The sequence below is a fragment of the Mus musculus genome, chromosome 2 (genome assembly GCF_000001635.26).
Source record: "Mus musculus strain C57BL/6J chromosome 2, GRCm38.p6 C57BL/6J".
Classification (NCBI taxonomy): Eukaryota; Metazoa; Chordata; class Mammalia; order Rodentia; family Muridae; genus Mus; species Mus musculus.
This window is the reverse complement of record NC_000068.7, coordinates 105,799,978-105,818,541: the sequence shown is the minus strand read 5'-3', so window position 1 is coordinate 105,818,541 and position 18,564 is coordinate 105,799,978. Positions and strand designations below refer to the sequence as shown.

Sequence of the window (18,564 nt, the reverse complement as noted above, 5' to 3'; positions counted from 1 at the left end):
GGCAGGGGGATAGAGAGGAAGAGGAGGGGAGGTGAGAGGAGTGGAGGGGAGGGGAGGGGAGAGGCCAACTGGGAACAGGTGGGAGGGTGGGGAAATGGGGAGAGAAAGGACAGAGAGAGTAAGAGAGAAGGACAGTAAGAGCCAGAGTTTCTTATTTTTAAATCCAAATGACTTTAAAGAGAAAAATCATTCTTGAACTATATAATTTTAAAGTCACTGTAGACAAGAGAGATAGGAGAAAAAATTTAAAGAAGTTATCTGTGTCACATTTCGAGCTGAATTGTTGGCTCTGGTAGAGACAGATCTAGTTCTCAGGCCTTGGCATCTTCCTGCTACATGGTAGAGGTGCTCAGTTATCAATTTGTAAACCTGCTGTTTAGTATGAAAGTTTCCCTTATGTTATCCCACTGCAAGTTAAGTACAGCTGAGGCACATTGGTGAAGATATCATGGGTACAGCTAAGATCTCCTCTTGTAACTGCACCCTGGAGTGCTTCATTTAATATGTTGAATGGAACCACATTCAAAACTCCTGTTAACCACAGTAGTGTTTGGGAACTAAAGACTGTTTGTGCACCTCCTTTAGAGACCTAACATAGTGAAATTGAATAAGCAAATGAGTACACTTTTAGACTGTTTTCAAGGGATTTTGTTTGTTTAGTTTATTTGAGTTGAGACATGCTCTCATTCTGTAGCCCAGGCTAGCTTGAAACTCACTATGTGGACTAGACTGGCCTCAAACTCAGCAGGGGTCAGCCTGCCTGAGCCTCCCATGTGCTGTGGTTAAAGTCATGCAACCATGCCCAGCAAATATTTTCATTTTATATGTCAGTTCTATCACTTAATGATAGATAACCTTGTACAAGTCATGTATCCTATAATGAGTCTTCATTTTCCCCACCACAAGTAAGGATAGTGTCTGAACTTATTTCACAAGATCATTGTGTTCATCAAATGCTATGCCACCAGAGTCTCTTCAGTGTTTCCTATGTACCATGACGTTCAGCAGCTAGTGTGACTAAAATCAGATAGGGTCTTAAACAGTCTACCAAGAGTTTGTCTTCTGTCTGCAAATTCTTCACATCTCAACTACTTATTGTGACTCAAAATACAATTTTATTTTTCTTATATATCTTTTTACAGACCAAAAAAAATAATCTTTTTTAAAGACAAAGCTTTATCTTTCTCCTGTTGCCCAAGCCTTTTTTTCCCTTTGTGAAACTAAAGATAATTTTAAGTACTTAGTAATTTAAAGTTCAAAATGAGTTCCAGGGCTAGAGAGACGAGTGAGTAACCACTCAGGAGTACTTATTGCTCTTCCAGAGGAACTAGGTTGGATTCCAATACCTACATGGCACCTCTTATCATTTATAACTTACAGGTGTTATAAATTCCAGAAAATCTAATGCTCACATGCAGGCAAAACAGTTACAAATGTAAATTAAAAATAAATCTTAGAAATTAGTCTACATAACTTTGTATATCTTCTATTTCTATATATTATAGTAGCTTCAAGCACATAAAACTAAGTGTAGCTCATTTTAATATAAATATTGTTGAAAGTATAAGAATAAAGCAGGACCATATGTATGATTCAAAATGAGCTACCTTCCGAGCAGCCTTTAAATATTTGAAATAGTCAGAACTGTTAAGTGTTTGAAAAGAAGAGCTGGGGATATTGCTCAGGGGTAAGGTTGTCCTCTGAGCTTCACACACTCATTGTGACGCACACATCTGAACCACTCAGATAGAACCACCTAGGCGTATGGATTGAAAAAGAGACAAAGTGTTTAGAAACAATAAAAACAAAGCCAGGGTCACATTTATAGATGAATTTTCTTCTCAGTTCTTATCAGTAGATACATGAGCACATGCACACACACACTCAACATTGAAGAATCAATAATAAAACCAAAATTTACTAAGGAAATAGCAGATCCTTATTTTATCAATATTTATATATGCTTTTATACATATTAAACAGCAATGAGTGATAACTAATAAAGTACAAATCCCCCTTTTAAATGATTTTATTTTATTCATTCAGAAGTTGATACTAGCTTTTGCAATGCACAAGCATTTATTTGTATTTATGTTGCAAAACTTTTAGTTTCTAAGTAATTCATGAAATTTATCTTATTACTTAAAAAGTTATAAGTGTATTGGCTAGTAAATTATTTGTGTTGATGCTAAATAAGGAAAGTGATTAAAATGTATTGGGTTTATGCTTTCACTTTCATTCTCCAAAATGAAACACTGAATAAGATAAAGAGAAAAATCTAAAGAATAAGGAGAATATAAGAAAGGGGGAGGGAGGGAGGAGGGAAGGAGAGCATGAAAGAGAGAGAGCTTAATACCTCAAATTTGTATGAACACAGTGATTCAGTGGCAACGAAAGTTGACTTTAAAAACAGGAAGGGACCTGAGTAGATATTATTCTAAAACAGGCATACGAGTAGGCAACAGATCAATGCAGGGAACAAAAAAACCCTCAAATACCATTGTTCACTAGAGAAATATATATTAAAACCCCTAGGAGATGTTGACTTACAACTCTCGTTATCAACATGGTAAAGGGTAAGTATTGGTGAAGATGTAGAGAAAGAAAGTCTTTGTCCACTGTTGGTAGGTGTTGAAAACAGTGTGGCAGTTCTTTACAAAGTTCAGAGTACAGGTATTGTATCTAATAGCGCTACTCATGCACTTACATCTAAGGAAGTGAGTTCCGTGGATTGAAGGAATAGCTGTGCTTCTTTTCCTTACAGCAAGGATACAGAATTGACCTGAATTATCAACAGAAAGTGTGGTATACACACAAACATGCAGCAGAGTACATGTTACCTTGAAAATGAATCCTGTATTCTGTAGTACAGATGAAAGCAGAGAACATTTAGAGGCATTGTTAATGCCTTAGGAGGGAATAGGTAAACACATGCTTTCTTTTAACCCATAGAGAGGTTCATCATATTAGTAGTTGCAATGTATTTCATAATCTGGGATCTTGGAGCAGATTATCCACCAGCCCTGTATAAAGCTAGTTGGCCCACATGGTAATTGCATAGACTGCATTCACACTGTAATACTATGTGCTGAAAATGGAGCTAGCCAGAACAGATAAGTGCCAAGGCAGGGCACTCTCAGAGAATTGCCCTTACACAGTGTTATTTATGGATGTGTCCTCATGTAAAAGTAGGAAACTATGCCCATGTAGTCTGTGTTGCCCTTGAAAGGGGGCAGTACTACGTGAAACATACCCATGCTGGGAGGCCCTTTGTCTCCTGGAGTCATGTGTGTTTTCGACAGAAAATTTTTCCTTATGTTAGCTCTGTTTCTGCAAGATAGGGATTTGGAGTCAGCGGCAGCCATTCAGAAGCGCACACATGTACAAATATATACACTCATTTTTGCTGAATCAACTTGTACTGATGTTGCAGACTAAACAAAGCTGCTGCTGCACTTCTTAGCTTCGCTCATGAAACAGGCTTCCTTCTTTCTAACTTTTCCCTGAAACATCTTGTGACATTGACCAGGGATATATCTCAAGTGTTCTTTTTAGGCCCAACCTTAAAAATCCATTTTACTGTTTTCAAAGTAAGAAACAAAGCTAGTGAGAAAAAAAATCTAGGATGTCTTCTTAAACCCATGCATATATTTTTGTATCATCTTTTAACAAAGGAAGTGGCTAAATTTAGTAAGAATTATGCTATGTTTGCCTTCGTGTATCCTAAAAATCCAAATGATTAGCTTAATGTTATTTTAGCAGTTTGTTGTACGAAAATTAAAACTTTGATGGAAGATGAGCGCAGGTGATCAGGACATTGATTTGGGAGTGTGGGCATAGCAGTTCATTAACTATGTGTTAATTATGTATGATTACTCCTGAAAAGCTACGGTGGCTTCATCTTTTAGGTTACTTCATTAAATCATTAATTTTCTTGGAGGTAACTAAGCCCGACATAATTAAGTCATCTCAGTCTCCACAGATTTTTATCCTCTCATAATGTCAGAAACTAAGTAACTGACCCTCTTTTTTACATACTGACTTCATGTTTGAAATTATTTAATATTAATTTGATACACTTTTATATTTAAACATTCTAATAAATTCGTATTGTTTACTTAATATATTATAGATGTTTCACTACCTGTGTGATAGGCCTGTTTATGTATTTGAACCACTTCTTACCAACAGTTTTTTGTCCTGTGGCTACATGAGGCTGCTTGAGTTCATTCAGAAGAGCGTTTATGCTGAAGGATTTGATGGAGCTAATCCCCAGGTATGCGTGCTTCCAAGCCTTCTATAGTCATGGACAGAGTGCTGTTCTCAAACCTCAGCGGTAGGCTGAAGAGCCTGGGAAAAATCAATAATGTGCAACCTATTTTCACAGACTGTGTAAATGAGTAGAAAGTATTCATATGTATTTAGAGTTTTTACTAGATTCTCAGGATGCACACAAAATATTCACATTGGACTTAAATATCTATTTTTAGCTTCTGAGATTACTAAGTAGTTATGTTTTTTTTAATTACTTCTCATACTAGAAGGTTCGTATTTTTTTTATTTCAAGTGTTCATATTTCTGTCATCCAGACCTTAATTCTAAATTGCCTTATGTGTAAGAATCACACAATATTTTATGCCTTGTTAAATTACATTCTGAATTGTTTCATTGAGTAAAAGATATATTTTTGTTATATTTTATACCACAACTGTTCTCTGTATCTCTAATTTTATACTTTCTCCAAATTCTCAATACTGAAGATGTTTTACTTAATTTTAAAAAATGAAGAAATTTTATTGTTAAACGTTTACCTTCCAAAGATTCTCTTTGATATTAATTATATTTGACACTAAAAGATGTATATTGTTTTATGATTATTATATTATTTAAGGTTATTTTAACAAATATATCTTTACTGCACAGTTATTTTTAATGAAGACAAAGAAGCTAAAAATTAATTTTTATCATCTTTATCTACAATTGCTGTTAATTCATAGATTTCTATTTTTTAATCAATTTACTTGCTATATTAACAACTTCTTCATGGCAAAATGAATAATTTTGAAATTGATTTTATTGCCAATTTAATAGCAGGGTGAAATATTTATGTGTATCTGGAAGGTATTTAGAGATGACCTTTAATATTTTCTATAGTCTTTGTAGTGACTGCTAGTACTATTCATTCCTTATTATTGCATTTTTGGACCTAGCTAAGAATTATGGGTGCCATGTCTTCTTTTGGTGCCAGTGTGTGTCTGCAGAGGCAAATTGGTCCCTGACAGACACCTTTCCCCACGTGCGGTGGTAGCTATGGAAACAGGCATGTCATAACAGTTCCTATAGTGCCGTGTGCAGAGCTGCAGCTTTTGCAGGAGGATGACATTTCTTCTAAAAGCAGGAAATTTATAAAATGCAGAAAAGCAACAGGAATTGCTTGACTCTTTTGCCAAGGAATATGTACATAAGCACCTTAGAAATAAAACCAAGAATACTTAGGAAGTAACCTTGTGTTGAAACAAAATAGAAATTATTTCTTTGTTTATTTGGGTATGGAAAAAACATACCACTTTCAAGAGACAATTGATTTATATTCTTTAAAATTGATAAAAAAATAAAATGAAGCACGTTCAGTTCTCTCATTATGTGAGGCTCAGTAACAGTTGACTTTCATAAAGACTGGACAAAATTGAGGTAAAACATTTCTATACTGCATACCAAAAAATGCTTAACATTTTCGAATTAAACTTCTGCCAATAAGTCATTATAGAAGTAAATTTTCTATGTATTAGAGTGTATTAAATCCTGTAGTATATTACTTGCTACCCTCCCTAGTCTAGTCACGTCTCAGAACTGCAGACAAGCTGAGGAATAGCAAAGAGTCTTTAAGTAGTATTCTTGAGTCAAAATAGTATTTTGACATTGGAGTTAATCCTACTTTTAAGGGGAAATTTTTATCAACTCTGCACTTTCAAATAAATTGAACTAGTTGGATACAAGTTAAAATATATTCTATAAGGAACAGACTATGTAGCTCATCTACAACTATATTTGGGTAGAAACATTTAAAACCTGCTTCATAATATCATTTGTTATTAATTTTTAAATGCCAATTATTTAAATTAAATTAAATATACTATAAAAATGAAGTTTGAGCATTGATTTTTTTTTACTTAGCATACTATTTAAATATTAGTTATTCTTATGGGAATAAATGTATTTATTATCTAACTACCAGGTGCATTTTGTATTTTATAACCTAACATCTAAGATACCAGAAGAGATTCTGCTTTTGTTTCTGCAGTTACTATTATAATTATAATTATTCTGCAGTTACTATTATAATTATGAAAATCTATTCTTTGTGTTGAAGTACTATGTACATTCTTATTCTAATGTGTTATGTACCAAGGACTTAACAATCTTTTAATTCATTCATTATTTGAGTCAGAGTTTTCATGCCTTCTGTATACATATGGTAGTATATATGTCAGGGTCACCAAGCACTTATAACTCCCTATTCCGTGTCTAACAGCATCTTTAAGCATTTTGCAAGTCCTCCCTGTTACAGTAATTGTATCTCTAGGTTTGAAATGCTGTCTCCTTTACTTCCACCTTTCATTCTCATAGCTGTGTCCTATCTGTCTCTTAGTTGTTTATTTCAGTAAGGGTCTATGTTCTTGTTTTGGCAAGACAGTGCTAGGACTTGAACCCAGGACCCTACACGTATTAGGTAAATACTGTGCCACTGAACCATATCTCCAGCTGTCCTCACTATTTATATTTCCCTATGGCTCTCTCTATTAAGAATCTGACCTAGGCCTATTATCATGAAATAACAAGTTTAACAAAACAGACCTTACATTTTTACCATTTTATTTCAATTTAAGTTCTCAGTAATAAAGAAAGGAAATAACTTCTTACTTTTCACAGATAGTGTACAAAAATTTGCCAGGAACTTGCATGTACTTCTTTTTTAAAATAATTGTAGTAAGATGTATATTAATGTGTCCCTGTGTGCATGAGTGTGTGCATGCATGCATGTGTGCAAGTCCTTGTGATCTGGTGCTCTCTGAAGCCAGAAGAGGGCATCAGATCTGGATCGCAGCTGGTTGTGAGCTATTTATGCAGGTTCTAGGCAGAGAAGTTGGGTCCCCTGCATTAGCAGACAATCTCTAAACCACTGAATCTTTTCTAATTCATGTTTCTAATATCTGCCCCATGCATGTTTTCACTTCATTTTCCTGAGTAATACACAAATTAAATGCTTTTCATGGGCCAATATCATAACATAGTAAAAATAGATAAAAACTTATCTATACTAAATACTTTTTTCTCATCCTAGGTCTCTACATAACTGAGTATATCTACTATTTATATGTTGTATTTATATTATATATTATACATTATATATTATTTATTATATATTATAATTCATTAACCTAGGGATGATTTAAAGTGTATATATATATGTATATATATGTATAAATAAAGTTATATGCAATTACATCATTGTTGTGTATAAAGGACTTGAACATACATAGATTTTGGAATCCAAAGAACTCCCTAAAATAAGTGCCCCTGGAGATGCCAAGAAGTGGCTTTGCATCTGCAGAGCCCCGCAGCCATTTCCCAGCCTGGACTCTTCCCCTCTCTCATCCCCTCCCACACTCCTTTTCTCCTCTCCAGCTGTCAGACGTTTACACTCATTTGCACTATTACTATTTGTCAATAACTTTTTTAATAAAGTGAATACAGAGATCTGGTCTCTCAATGGGTAAAATCGATTTGCTAGATTGGGTAATAGTAATTGTTTAATAATTTTTAGTACAATTTTCTAGCAACAATGAATGATTCATTTTAGAAGCCTGTTTCCTCAGAAAGCCCATTTAAACTGGCACATATGTGAAATCATAGCTTTAAGAAAGAACACCTTATTTATTTTATCAGAAACGTAGTAATGATCTTCCAAATACTTGCATATTCCATGTTTTGTTAACACCTCTTTCATGTGCCCAGAAATATTGCTAGATTGCTAAGGAAAGCATTTACAAAACATTTGTTCAGTAAGAATAACCCGAACAGCAGAGCTTGTAAACACATATGTTGTCAAATACTTACTGACAAGTATCCTTGCTTTTAAAAAAAAAAATGATTTTAAAATGTTCTCTTCCAAGGAAAACATATTGAGCACCATTATTTTGACTATAATGTCAGTAATCTCTAAATGTCATCTGCTAACTTTTAAAATGTTGAACCTAAATTAGATCAGTAATAAAACAACTTCATGAAAAAAACCTAGAGACATAAAATAGTTGTAAGCACCTTTGTAAAAGAAGCTCCCCTAGCAAATGACAGAAAGGCAAGGAGTGCTGATGTCATAGGTTACTAGAGGCGCAGGATATTATAATTCTAAGAATGCATGTTTACGGTTTTGAATTAACCATTTTCTGTGCTGTTGCCTCTGGCATCATTAAGGGATTTTGTTATTATTATTGTTTGGTTTGCTTTGCTTATTTTTTGGAGACAGAAGCTTTTTTCTACACACCTGGCTGTCCTGGCCCCTGTTTTATAGACTTCACTAGTTTTGAATTTACAGTGATCCTGTTCCTCTCCCTCCTAAATGCTAGGAATGCAGGAAGCCCCACAGCACATCATGCCTCGCTGCTGCTTTTACTCTCTCAATAAGAATCTTACTAGTCACCTCAAATTTAGACAAAATTCAAGCTTGGTTCTTGTCATGACCTTCATATTTTTCTAAAATTTAAAAAAAAAAAAAAGCTCTCCATTTGATAGACAGTGTTTTGCTGTGTTCTTGGGCAGCACTTGAACTCCTATACTCAGTCAATCTACCAGCAGCTGTATCCTGAGTAGCTGGGACTGTTGGTGTACCAAACTGGATTTGTCCTATTTTCTCCCATACTCTTTTCCTCTAGGCATATACTACATACTATCTTCAGGGTAAGATCACTTCAGTTTGTACCTTATCTATCGTCTTCCTGATATTGTGAGTTTAGATAAGAACTAGAGAATAAAGAAGTGTTATTAATAAGCAGTGCCTATGTATTTACCTCCTCCTCTGTCTTTTAGAAAAAACAGAAAAACATTTTAAGAATAGGAATTCAGAACCTTGGCTCACCGTTATGGGGAGATGACATTTGCTGTAAAGAAAACTGTGACAACAATCACAGGCTTACCAAGTTCCTCTACATTCTTCGTGGTCTTCTAAGATCCTCACTGTCCGCCTGCATCATCACGATGCCAGCACATCTTGTCCAGGTAAGACCTATTGTTTTTCTTACCTACTGGGGAAATGGAAGAACAGTTTGGCTCTAATTTCCCTTCATTGCTTGTGATATTGGCCATTATTTTATTTGCTCCTTCACTATTTGAATATCTTCTGTGGTTTTTGTCCATTTTTGTTGGATAGTCTCATCATCCATTTGTAAGGTTTTTTGTATTGATTTAGCTATTCTTTTAATAATTTTCTTCTACCATGTAACATCCCTTTTCTTAGTCTTTTGAAAATACAAGGTTTTTAATCTTGACCAATTTGATACATTTTAATCAACCATTCCCCTTAGTCTTTGCTCTTATTGATCTTGGCCTCTCTTAAGACTTTTTCCTATTTACTTCTAAATATTTTGTACCTTTTTTCTTGTATAAATGAGTCAATACCTCCTTTAATTTTTACACAATTTTAATTTGTGTTTGTAAACACCTTCTGGTTTCTAGCATTCTACCTATTCATTAAGTAAACATGTAATAAAATTTATGGTTCTCTTTTTACAATGTCATTCAGACTAATCCTTGTGGCAGTCCTCCCATTTACTGAATTATAGAAGTCAGCCATTGTGAGCAGCAGCAGTTGTATAGTATAGACGATGATAGTATTCTTTGCCAAAGGACATTATCATCTCAAAGATGTGATTTCATGCAAGCTTAAATATCTCTTCTATTAGTGTCCTATAGGAAGGCAAGGCCACACCTTTATACTTCACGGGGCATTATAATAATGTAATATCAATGTGAGCAAAAACTTCTCTGTTCAGTGTCTGACTTTTCTATAGATGATCAGTAAATGTGAGTTGAATGAATATTGATTCTCACTTTGAAAATTATTTCTAATCTCTAATTGTTGAAGCTACACATGTGTTTTTGTTCTAGTATACCTAGACCACCCTACCAAATAATAGATATGTTAAAATATCATTGAATTACATTAGTATATATAATAATGCAACATATCCCAAACTTATGACTGAAAATTGAGGCATAAATAACAAGAGAATTTCTACTCATTGGTGAGTAGAATTTATTTTTAATAATCATGATACATTAACTCAGGTTTTCTTCACAGGCTTGTAACAAGTCATTCTTAAATATAAGTTTATGTTTTTATTATGTTAATAACAAAAATATGTCATTTTATGTTATTCTCAAAATGATATTAAATCTATATAAATATTATAGGAAAACTTCTTTTTGTAACAGTGTTAGACATGCTAAACATGCTTATAATGTTTTCATTGTTCATCATGTTAATGTAAAATAAATACTTCAATGGTAGCGTCGTTCCTCATGGTGAGCTTGATGATTTGATGGTAGATCCGAAGCTACAGGGAAAAGTTCCATTGTGTCGTGTCTGCATCTGCTTCTAAAGCCCTGGCATCTCAGAGCCTTATGTCAGGGGGTCTTTACCACAACCCTGGGAGACGATTATTTCTAATCTCTGCTTCCCAAGGTGGTCCAATCAGTAAGTGGCAAGGCTTATGTTTCTCCTTAGATTCTAGCCCCTTCCATCTTTATAGTTATATCACAGAGCTCCTCAGCCGTCACAAAAACTCTGCAAATTAGCTCTTGATTAACACTGCTATTATTTAGTATTTTTAAAGAGAAAATCATCATTGCAAAGTCCTTGTCACATTAGAGTATGTGAAAGATTAGGCAAAAAGTTCCATTCTTGACAAATGACAAATATATGGATGTATGCTTTCTTCTGCAAAATTGCAAGTAAAGAAAAACAGTTGTAAAATAACAACTTGAGTATGTAATTTTATATTTATTTTAAAAGTGAATAAAAATTAATGAAAAACAAAACAGAGACCACTCAAAGCTGTATTGTAAGTGATTGTTCCTTTAAACTGGTCCTAGCCACTGTGATGTCTCTGACAGATTCCCCTTCCTTACATTTCAAGGAACAACAATGATCCTCTCAAGTGCTATCAGGTCATCCCCTCTACAGCACAATTTAGATGGTTGAATGGCAAGGTCTTGGAGCCAAGGTTTAGAGCCTTTCTACACAATATTGTTTAAACTTATGCTTTTTATTGTATCAAGAGAGACCACTTTGAAATAAAAATAGCAAGATTTAAATCAGACAGATGGCTTGTTTAAAGTTAAGCAGCATGATTGTGTTCTCAGAATGGAAAGTGTTGTTAGTAAACCCACTAGCCACCTTCTAATAGGGTAGTGAAGCCCACTTGTGATCCTAGCCCTGGTGAGGAGGAGACAAATGGTTCCTCAGAACTTGCTGCAAGCTCCAGGTCTCAGCAAGAGACCCTGTCTCAAAAAACACAGTGGATGGTAGTGGTGCTTACAGAGTAAGTGCCAAAATTGACCTCTGGCCTCTGCACAGACATGCATGAGGCAGTCATGCTCACATACACGCCTATTTAGAAACATGAATATACAAAACAGAGAGACTGAGTTTGTTTCATAGTATGTGTGTACTGATAACTGTAGGCAGATGTAGTCCTAAACTCTCCCTAGATAGTAACTCATGTAACCCTTAGACTAGGTGCTGATGCTGTTATCTTCTCTCAGGTTACACAGCAGACAGTAGGCCTGAGTAGTGCCTCTAGTTGCTGCACTCTCAGCCACCATGCTATGCTGCTTATTCCATAGAAATACTGGCATAGAATCAAAGTAGGGAGAGCGTGAGAACAAAGCAGCATCTGATGATAAAAAGAAAGTGTGCCTTTGGAGGCTGGGATGCTTGATAAATTACTCGGTCTCAATTAGCTTTCTCGGTCTTAGACTCTTCATCTATAAAAAATGAAACAAAAATTAATCAATTCAGAGGATGAAAAATACACACAGTAGGCATTCAGTATGTGTTAGCAGTCATCATCAATGCTGGACACACAGTAGGCATTCGGTATGTGTTAGCAGTCATCGTCAGTGCTGGGTTTTACTTCAGAGGCCCTCAGAATTGATAATCAGAAGAGAGAGATCTGTCAGAAATGAAAATGTTTGGTGTGTTACTGCAGTAGAAGAACTGAGAGCAGATAAGAGGGAAACGCCTGTGTGGCATGCTAGACAGTCTGGCCACCACTCCTTACAGCAGAAGGAGAATAGAGCTCTTCAGTTACCTGACCCTTCTCATGAAGAACACCTAGCAATGTTTTCTCCTGGATTGGGCTAAAGGCAGACCAGGAAGCACAGATACGTGCTTATTTTCTAGCAGCATAAACTTCACAAGACTCACAACAGTTTTCCTACCATGACCAGAACTATTTCTGGAGTCTCTAAGTCAGAGTTTAAATGGTGATTGTGTGACTAGGACAGTTTTGCACACTCGCTGCCTCATTCACTCATTCATTCATTCATTCATTCATTCATTCATTCAAATACCGGAAGCATCGTGATAGGTATCTATGGATAAAACATAACAAAGTCACCACCTCAGGGATGTTGAAGATAGGATAAAATAAAACAAAAACAGTATGAATGCTGGTGGTTTGGGTTTGGGGTTTATTTGTTTAATGTTTGTTAGTTTTGTTTTGTTTCGTTGGTAGTGGTAAGGGTTTTGTTAGTTATTGTTATACTGGGTGTTTTGAAGGTTTTTTTTTTTTTTTTTTTTGGTCTGGTGTGGGAAGTGTGTGTGTGTTATGTGTTGGATATTTGAGCTTTGGTGTTAATAATTGTTTCTGTTAGGGAAAAAAATGTTATTTCATATCCTTGGAATTTTTGTCATATAATTAACCATCTTTAAATTAGCACAAGACTAAGGGTATATAAAATATTTTCATCTCTTGGAGTAGTGAAACAGCCAATCAGTGCTCTTGTCTCAGTTATTAGCATTCTGTCAGACTTGTACAGTAATGATTAGTTACCCTTTATTGTACTTTTGGCATGCTTCCCATGTTTAATTTCATTGTAGGGAAGGAACACATAGTTAAGGAAATTGCAAAAGAGGGGGAGAAGTTAAAATAGGGAAAATAATAGATTCAAAACTGATTTCAACTTATTGTTGTAATGATACTTATAAGCAGAGTGAACAAAGGTGATTTTTAAAGTTTCTATTTGAATTATTTTGTGTTCTTACATAAAGTCTTACAACTTTAAACTTGAAATGTTTTATTTGATTTGATTTAAGGTTATTTCTATAATAATACAATAGAAGCTGACAAGTGTGCTTTGAAGTCAATGTATAAAAATAAGTTCTAAATACCTGTTTAAAAGGACTGAAACTATTTAGGAGGCATATTATGAATGTCTTCAGACAGACATGTAGTTTTAAGTAGTTTTCCCTATAAAATTGTAGTATTATTACTCATAACTCTTATACTAGAATATAGTTTAGTATCTGTCCCAAGACCCTGTCTTAAAATATATGTGAAGATGGCTCCATTGAGTGTGGTTCTTTTCCACACTGAACTATGAGTGTGACTAGGGGCAGAGCCACCGTAGTGCCCTCTCTCCCAGCGTTACTTAGTTCCCACATCCCTGCTGAGTAGTTGTTCCACTCGCCAAGAAGCCTGTTAAAGAGCCCCTGAGAGCATGTGTACAGCCCTCCACGTTAATAGTTAATTGGTGAGGATGGCAAGATGAGAGGACAGCCGAGCATGTGGTCTCACAGACTCGGGAAGTAGACAGGCCTCGGCGATAATAACAGCAGATGCTCAGGTTCTCACAGCATAACTGTCCCGACTCTTGTTGAGGCGATGTTATCATGAACTGGAAAAAAAAAAAAAAGCTTATATCTAAGAAAAGGAACTAAGCCCTCTTAACTAAGCCCTCTTCTATTCTTCTACATGTTATATTATACGAAGACTTTAAATCTTTATGTATAAATCTCTATGTGAGTGGTTATTATCCTCTGAGTACAAGGAGCACTCCTCCGGCCCTGCTTACTCTTGGGAATGAGTGACTATCCCATGCCATGCCTTTAGCAACATTATTTTTGGCATAGTGAGCATAAAGTATTGTAAAATGGGACATTTTAATTTCTATATCTAGTCAGCTATAACACCATCATTTCTTTCTGATCTGTAAGTAGCATTTGTCTTAACTATTGGTGAGATTTGTTATCTATCTCAAAATTATGTAAACATTTTATACTTTTTTTTTTAATCCCAGTGATAGTGTGTGCTTGTAAAAAAATGAGAATCAGTAATATTTCTTTCTGGAAATAAAAGCTTAGTTTTGTGCCTAAATACAGTTTTGTTAGCAAAATGAAAAGAAAATATATTTTCTATTACTTGTATACTTCTCATACAACCCATGATAACTTATCCTTGATTTGTATTTTTAAATAGATTAAAAACACTTTTACCTAAAACTGTCAGGAAGTAAACACTTGGTATTAAAATGGAAGGTTATTCTCCTATACCCTTTTCATAGTTTTTTTTTCAAAGAATATTTACTCTCTCTCTTTTTTACTGCAATTTTTTTATCAGTGTTTCATAATCTACACTCTCTAGGGGACTTTTCAACACAGACAACGTAAAATGTTTCTTTCCCTGTGATAATGCGGGAAGGAAAATCTCCTGCATTTGCTTAAGAACATCAGTCAGTGCCTGCGTTGGTTAACCTTTCTCAGATCAGATTTCAAACGTGAAACTAGACTGCAGCATGTCTTTATTTATTGTCATTGGCAGTTGGTGACTTGATATTTGTAGTCAGTATCTTTATCACATAGTTACTGTCTTCGAATGATAACAGTTTTTACCCCAGTTCTTCATTGGATAAAACTCACCCATGCTATTTGGCAAATACTAAAGAAAGTGTTATTTCCTGATTTTAAAAAGGGAACAAAGAACCCTATCTCTTAAAAACTAAAGAGGTTTACATTTTTATCTTAATTAAAAACTTTTAAAATTAGTTGATAATGTTAATATGCTAGAGCTTTGAAGCTACTGAAGTGAATAATGCAAAACATTTGTCTGGAGAGAAATGTTTCCATCTGGTAACACCGCATTTATTCAATGCCAGAATATTACCAGCTATACCAAGTAAAGCCATGGCTGCCTTTACAAATCATTTATAAGTATCTTGTAAGTGGACTCCAATGGACTTCTAAATTTATCTTTTATTCTTAAATAAATAAGAAAGTATTCTTATTCTTAAAGAACTGTTGCCATGGAAGAGGTCTCTGCTAAGTCTGACAGTTTGAGTTTGGTGTCCAGAATCCACCTGCATGGAAAATGAGAACCAACTCCTGCCAAGTGACCTCTGACCTCCACATGCATAGCGTGTCACACGCATTATAAACACATACACATAGATAGATACATACATACATACACACATACATACATACATACATACATACATACACACATACATAGATACATACATAGAGTCTAATTTAAAGAGTTAAATATAATTGATGAATAATCAAGCTTTTAACTATAAAATTTTCAGTAATATTTTCCTGTAACTGTTGTGATAATCTAATTATTAGAACTGACTTATATATCTTAAACTATTTTATCTTATTTCTTAAAGTATTTAAAGTGGCTTTTTAAAGGGATACTGGACAGGTGGCTAACTGGTTAAGAGCACAGACTGCTCTTAGGACCTGAGTTTGGTTCCCACCACCCGTGTCAGGCAGCTCAGAATTGTCTATAACTCCAGCTCCAGGAGGATCTGATACCCCTGGTGTTCACACACACCTGCACACACATGCATATGCCCACACGTAGATACACATAGTTTTCATTGATCTTTAAAACTGTACCTTAATAAGGAAAATAATTAAGTATGAAAATTATAGCTATAGCCTCCATTAATCATAACTATCCATTATTAATAAATAGAGCTAAATAGTCTAGGTATCATTTTTTTCATGATTACTCTCTTACTCGAGATATTTTCATCAATTACAACCAACTTGTCATTGTTTTAGATCTTAATTAGTCTAAAAGTGATTGTAAGAAAATGACACATTTACAAGGTTTATAAGTTTTTTTTTCAAATGAACTGAATTATATTCAATTCATTTAAATTGTATGCTGCATGTGTCAAATTCTTGTGACTTTATGTAAATTTAGTAAGCTGTAGTTATAATTTATTTTTTTTAAATAGCAAGTAATAGAATTGTTCCAATCCTCTTCCTCTAAAGTGGGATTCGTATAGTTCCCAATTGTTTTCTGTTCAGCGTGCACATTAGCACATCTCTCAGACTCTGACACTGCCGCAGCCTGTGTACATAACGTGCACTATATATTTGGCCGATTTTCTTGTTCAAAAATGACTGAAACTTACACTTCACAATATCTGTAATTTTCTGTCAACACAGAGCATCTACAGCAGTGTAGATGCATTTTGTCTTAAGGTAGTTATGCACATTAAATAGGAACAGGATGTATTAATTGCCAATCAGACTTGTGTTCATATTGAAAAGGGAAAAGACCTTTTAGAAGCCTTCCATTATGCTTCATCTAACTAAAGCGTATCCAGTACACTGTAAGAAAGTAGTCGTTTGGCTTGATTTCCATGCTCCTGAAACAACTGGGACGATGTTTTGTATTGTGGTTGATGTGTAGTCCTGTGTTAGCGATTCTTAACTAAAGGACTGTTTAGGGCCAAGCACAAATCCTCAGTTACATAAAGAGTGGAATATGTCATGGGATAGAGAGCAAGTCACTGCTAAGGCGTCTGGACCACATCTCCTTTACTGTGATCAGAGCCTAGGCACAGACAGAGCTGTTCTGGAAGCAGAAGCAGGGAGCGGCCTGTGTATTCAATATATGGGAACTGGATACAAAAACAAACAAAAAAAATAGGGAAGGGTCTTTTACATTATTTTTACATATTTTTTAATTTAAAATGAGCTAATAGTTTAATTGTGCATGTATTTCATAAAAATCTTTTATCCTTTGTGTTACAAGCTATCTGAAAAATCTCTGTGGGAAAATAAATGAAGATTTTTAACTTACTCAAATTTTTGCCCTTCCTGAAAGAACACTTAATAGCCTTGAAAAAATATAGCTATCTCTTAAAGCTAAGACAAAATATGCTTGCTACTATTGATATTTTCCAGCTGTTTAAATACCAGGTCAAATAGTGTGCCCTGATGTTATGTTTTAGCCCTTTGCTATTAATTACATTATTATTATATAAAGAGTTCTAGCTCTTTTAATAATGTTTTCATATCCTACGTAGTCAATCTTTAATGTTGGGGAGTACAAAGGGAGAGATTAAATTAGCCTTGTAACCTCTTTCTCTTCCAGGCTGATGATGGAAAATAAAAGCTCTTAGCCACAAAATGTAACACTTAGAATTAATATTTAATTAGACCAGCAAATTGTACACTGTGTCTGAAAGCTTCCAAAGAGTTGTTAGTGCCACAATTGACCTACAGGTTTAATAATAACTCACTTCTCGGAGCAAGTGCCAGTTCAGCAGAGTAGAGCCACTAAGAAAGTCCTAGGAGATTAAAAGCAGCAAACCAAATGGCAGGCAAGGATTCCTGGGATGGAGCCTTCTGGAAAGCTGGGAGCTGGAATAGCTTTTAAGCCAGGATTCAGATGAGAACAGTGGGTGAAAAAGCTGATCCCTCCTGTTCTGGGAGCTTCTGGTTGTAGGCCAAAATATTAGAACAGATTTTTACTAAATGTTTTTGCTGCAGCTATTAGCTTACATTGAAAACCAAATATTGAATAATTTTTCTGTAAAATTTAACTAGTTTTTGTGTAATCATTAGTTCTTAATATTAGTACATAATATCTGTACGTTCAGATCATTAGATTGTCAGATAGGTTTGGCGCTGTACATCTATGCTGTTTTGCTGTGACATGCTGTTTCCTTGTTCCCTGTATAGTTGATTTATATGGTTCATTTCTATATTATTTCATTACAGAGCATTACACAGAGCCAGGAAAGAGACTGAGGAGTCTATAACCCAATATTTTTCCTTTTAAATCATATATGGGTGTATGTAGATATAGCTATATAAAGGAGAATGATTTAAAGGCATAATTAATTTTAGAAAGCTTATATTATAAAGCACATCTAGATCTGCTTATGATGTAATTAAATTACAAGTTAAATAATGAGACCTCCTGGTGAAACATTGGATCCCTATATATTAGAAGAATTCGTATGCTAAAAGTAGGGTATTAGAAGACGTGTGGATACAGAAGACTGAAAGGGGACACCTTAAATAATTTATTGGTTATATCTTAAATAATGAAAGAAAAGCTAGTTGTGAGTTGAAAAAACAAGCAGGTGAGGGCCTTGCCAGCAGAGGGAGTAGTCCTGTCTTCTGTCAGGTTCCTGTCACTTCCCCACCTGCCCCAGCCTTCCCCAGCCAGTCTCCCATCTGGACCTGGCTCT

General features: G+C 34.9%; 1 protein-coding gene across 1 annotated transcript in view; it reads left to right on the top strand.

Annotated features, from left to right (window-relative positions):
* Elp4 (elongator acetyltransferase complex subunit 4) overlaps positions 1-18,564 on the top strand; it is a 207,245-nt gene that overhangs the window by 86,023 nt on the left and 102,658 nt on the right. The window contains exons 6-7 of the mRNA NM_023876.4: positions 4,192-4,276; positions 9,088-9,276. Of these exons, the coding sequence (NP_076365.2) occupies positions 4,192-4,276; positions 9,088-9,276 (274 nt within the window). The remainder of the gene's footprint in view (positions 1-4,191; positions 4,277-9,087; positions 9,277-18,564) is intronic.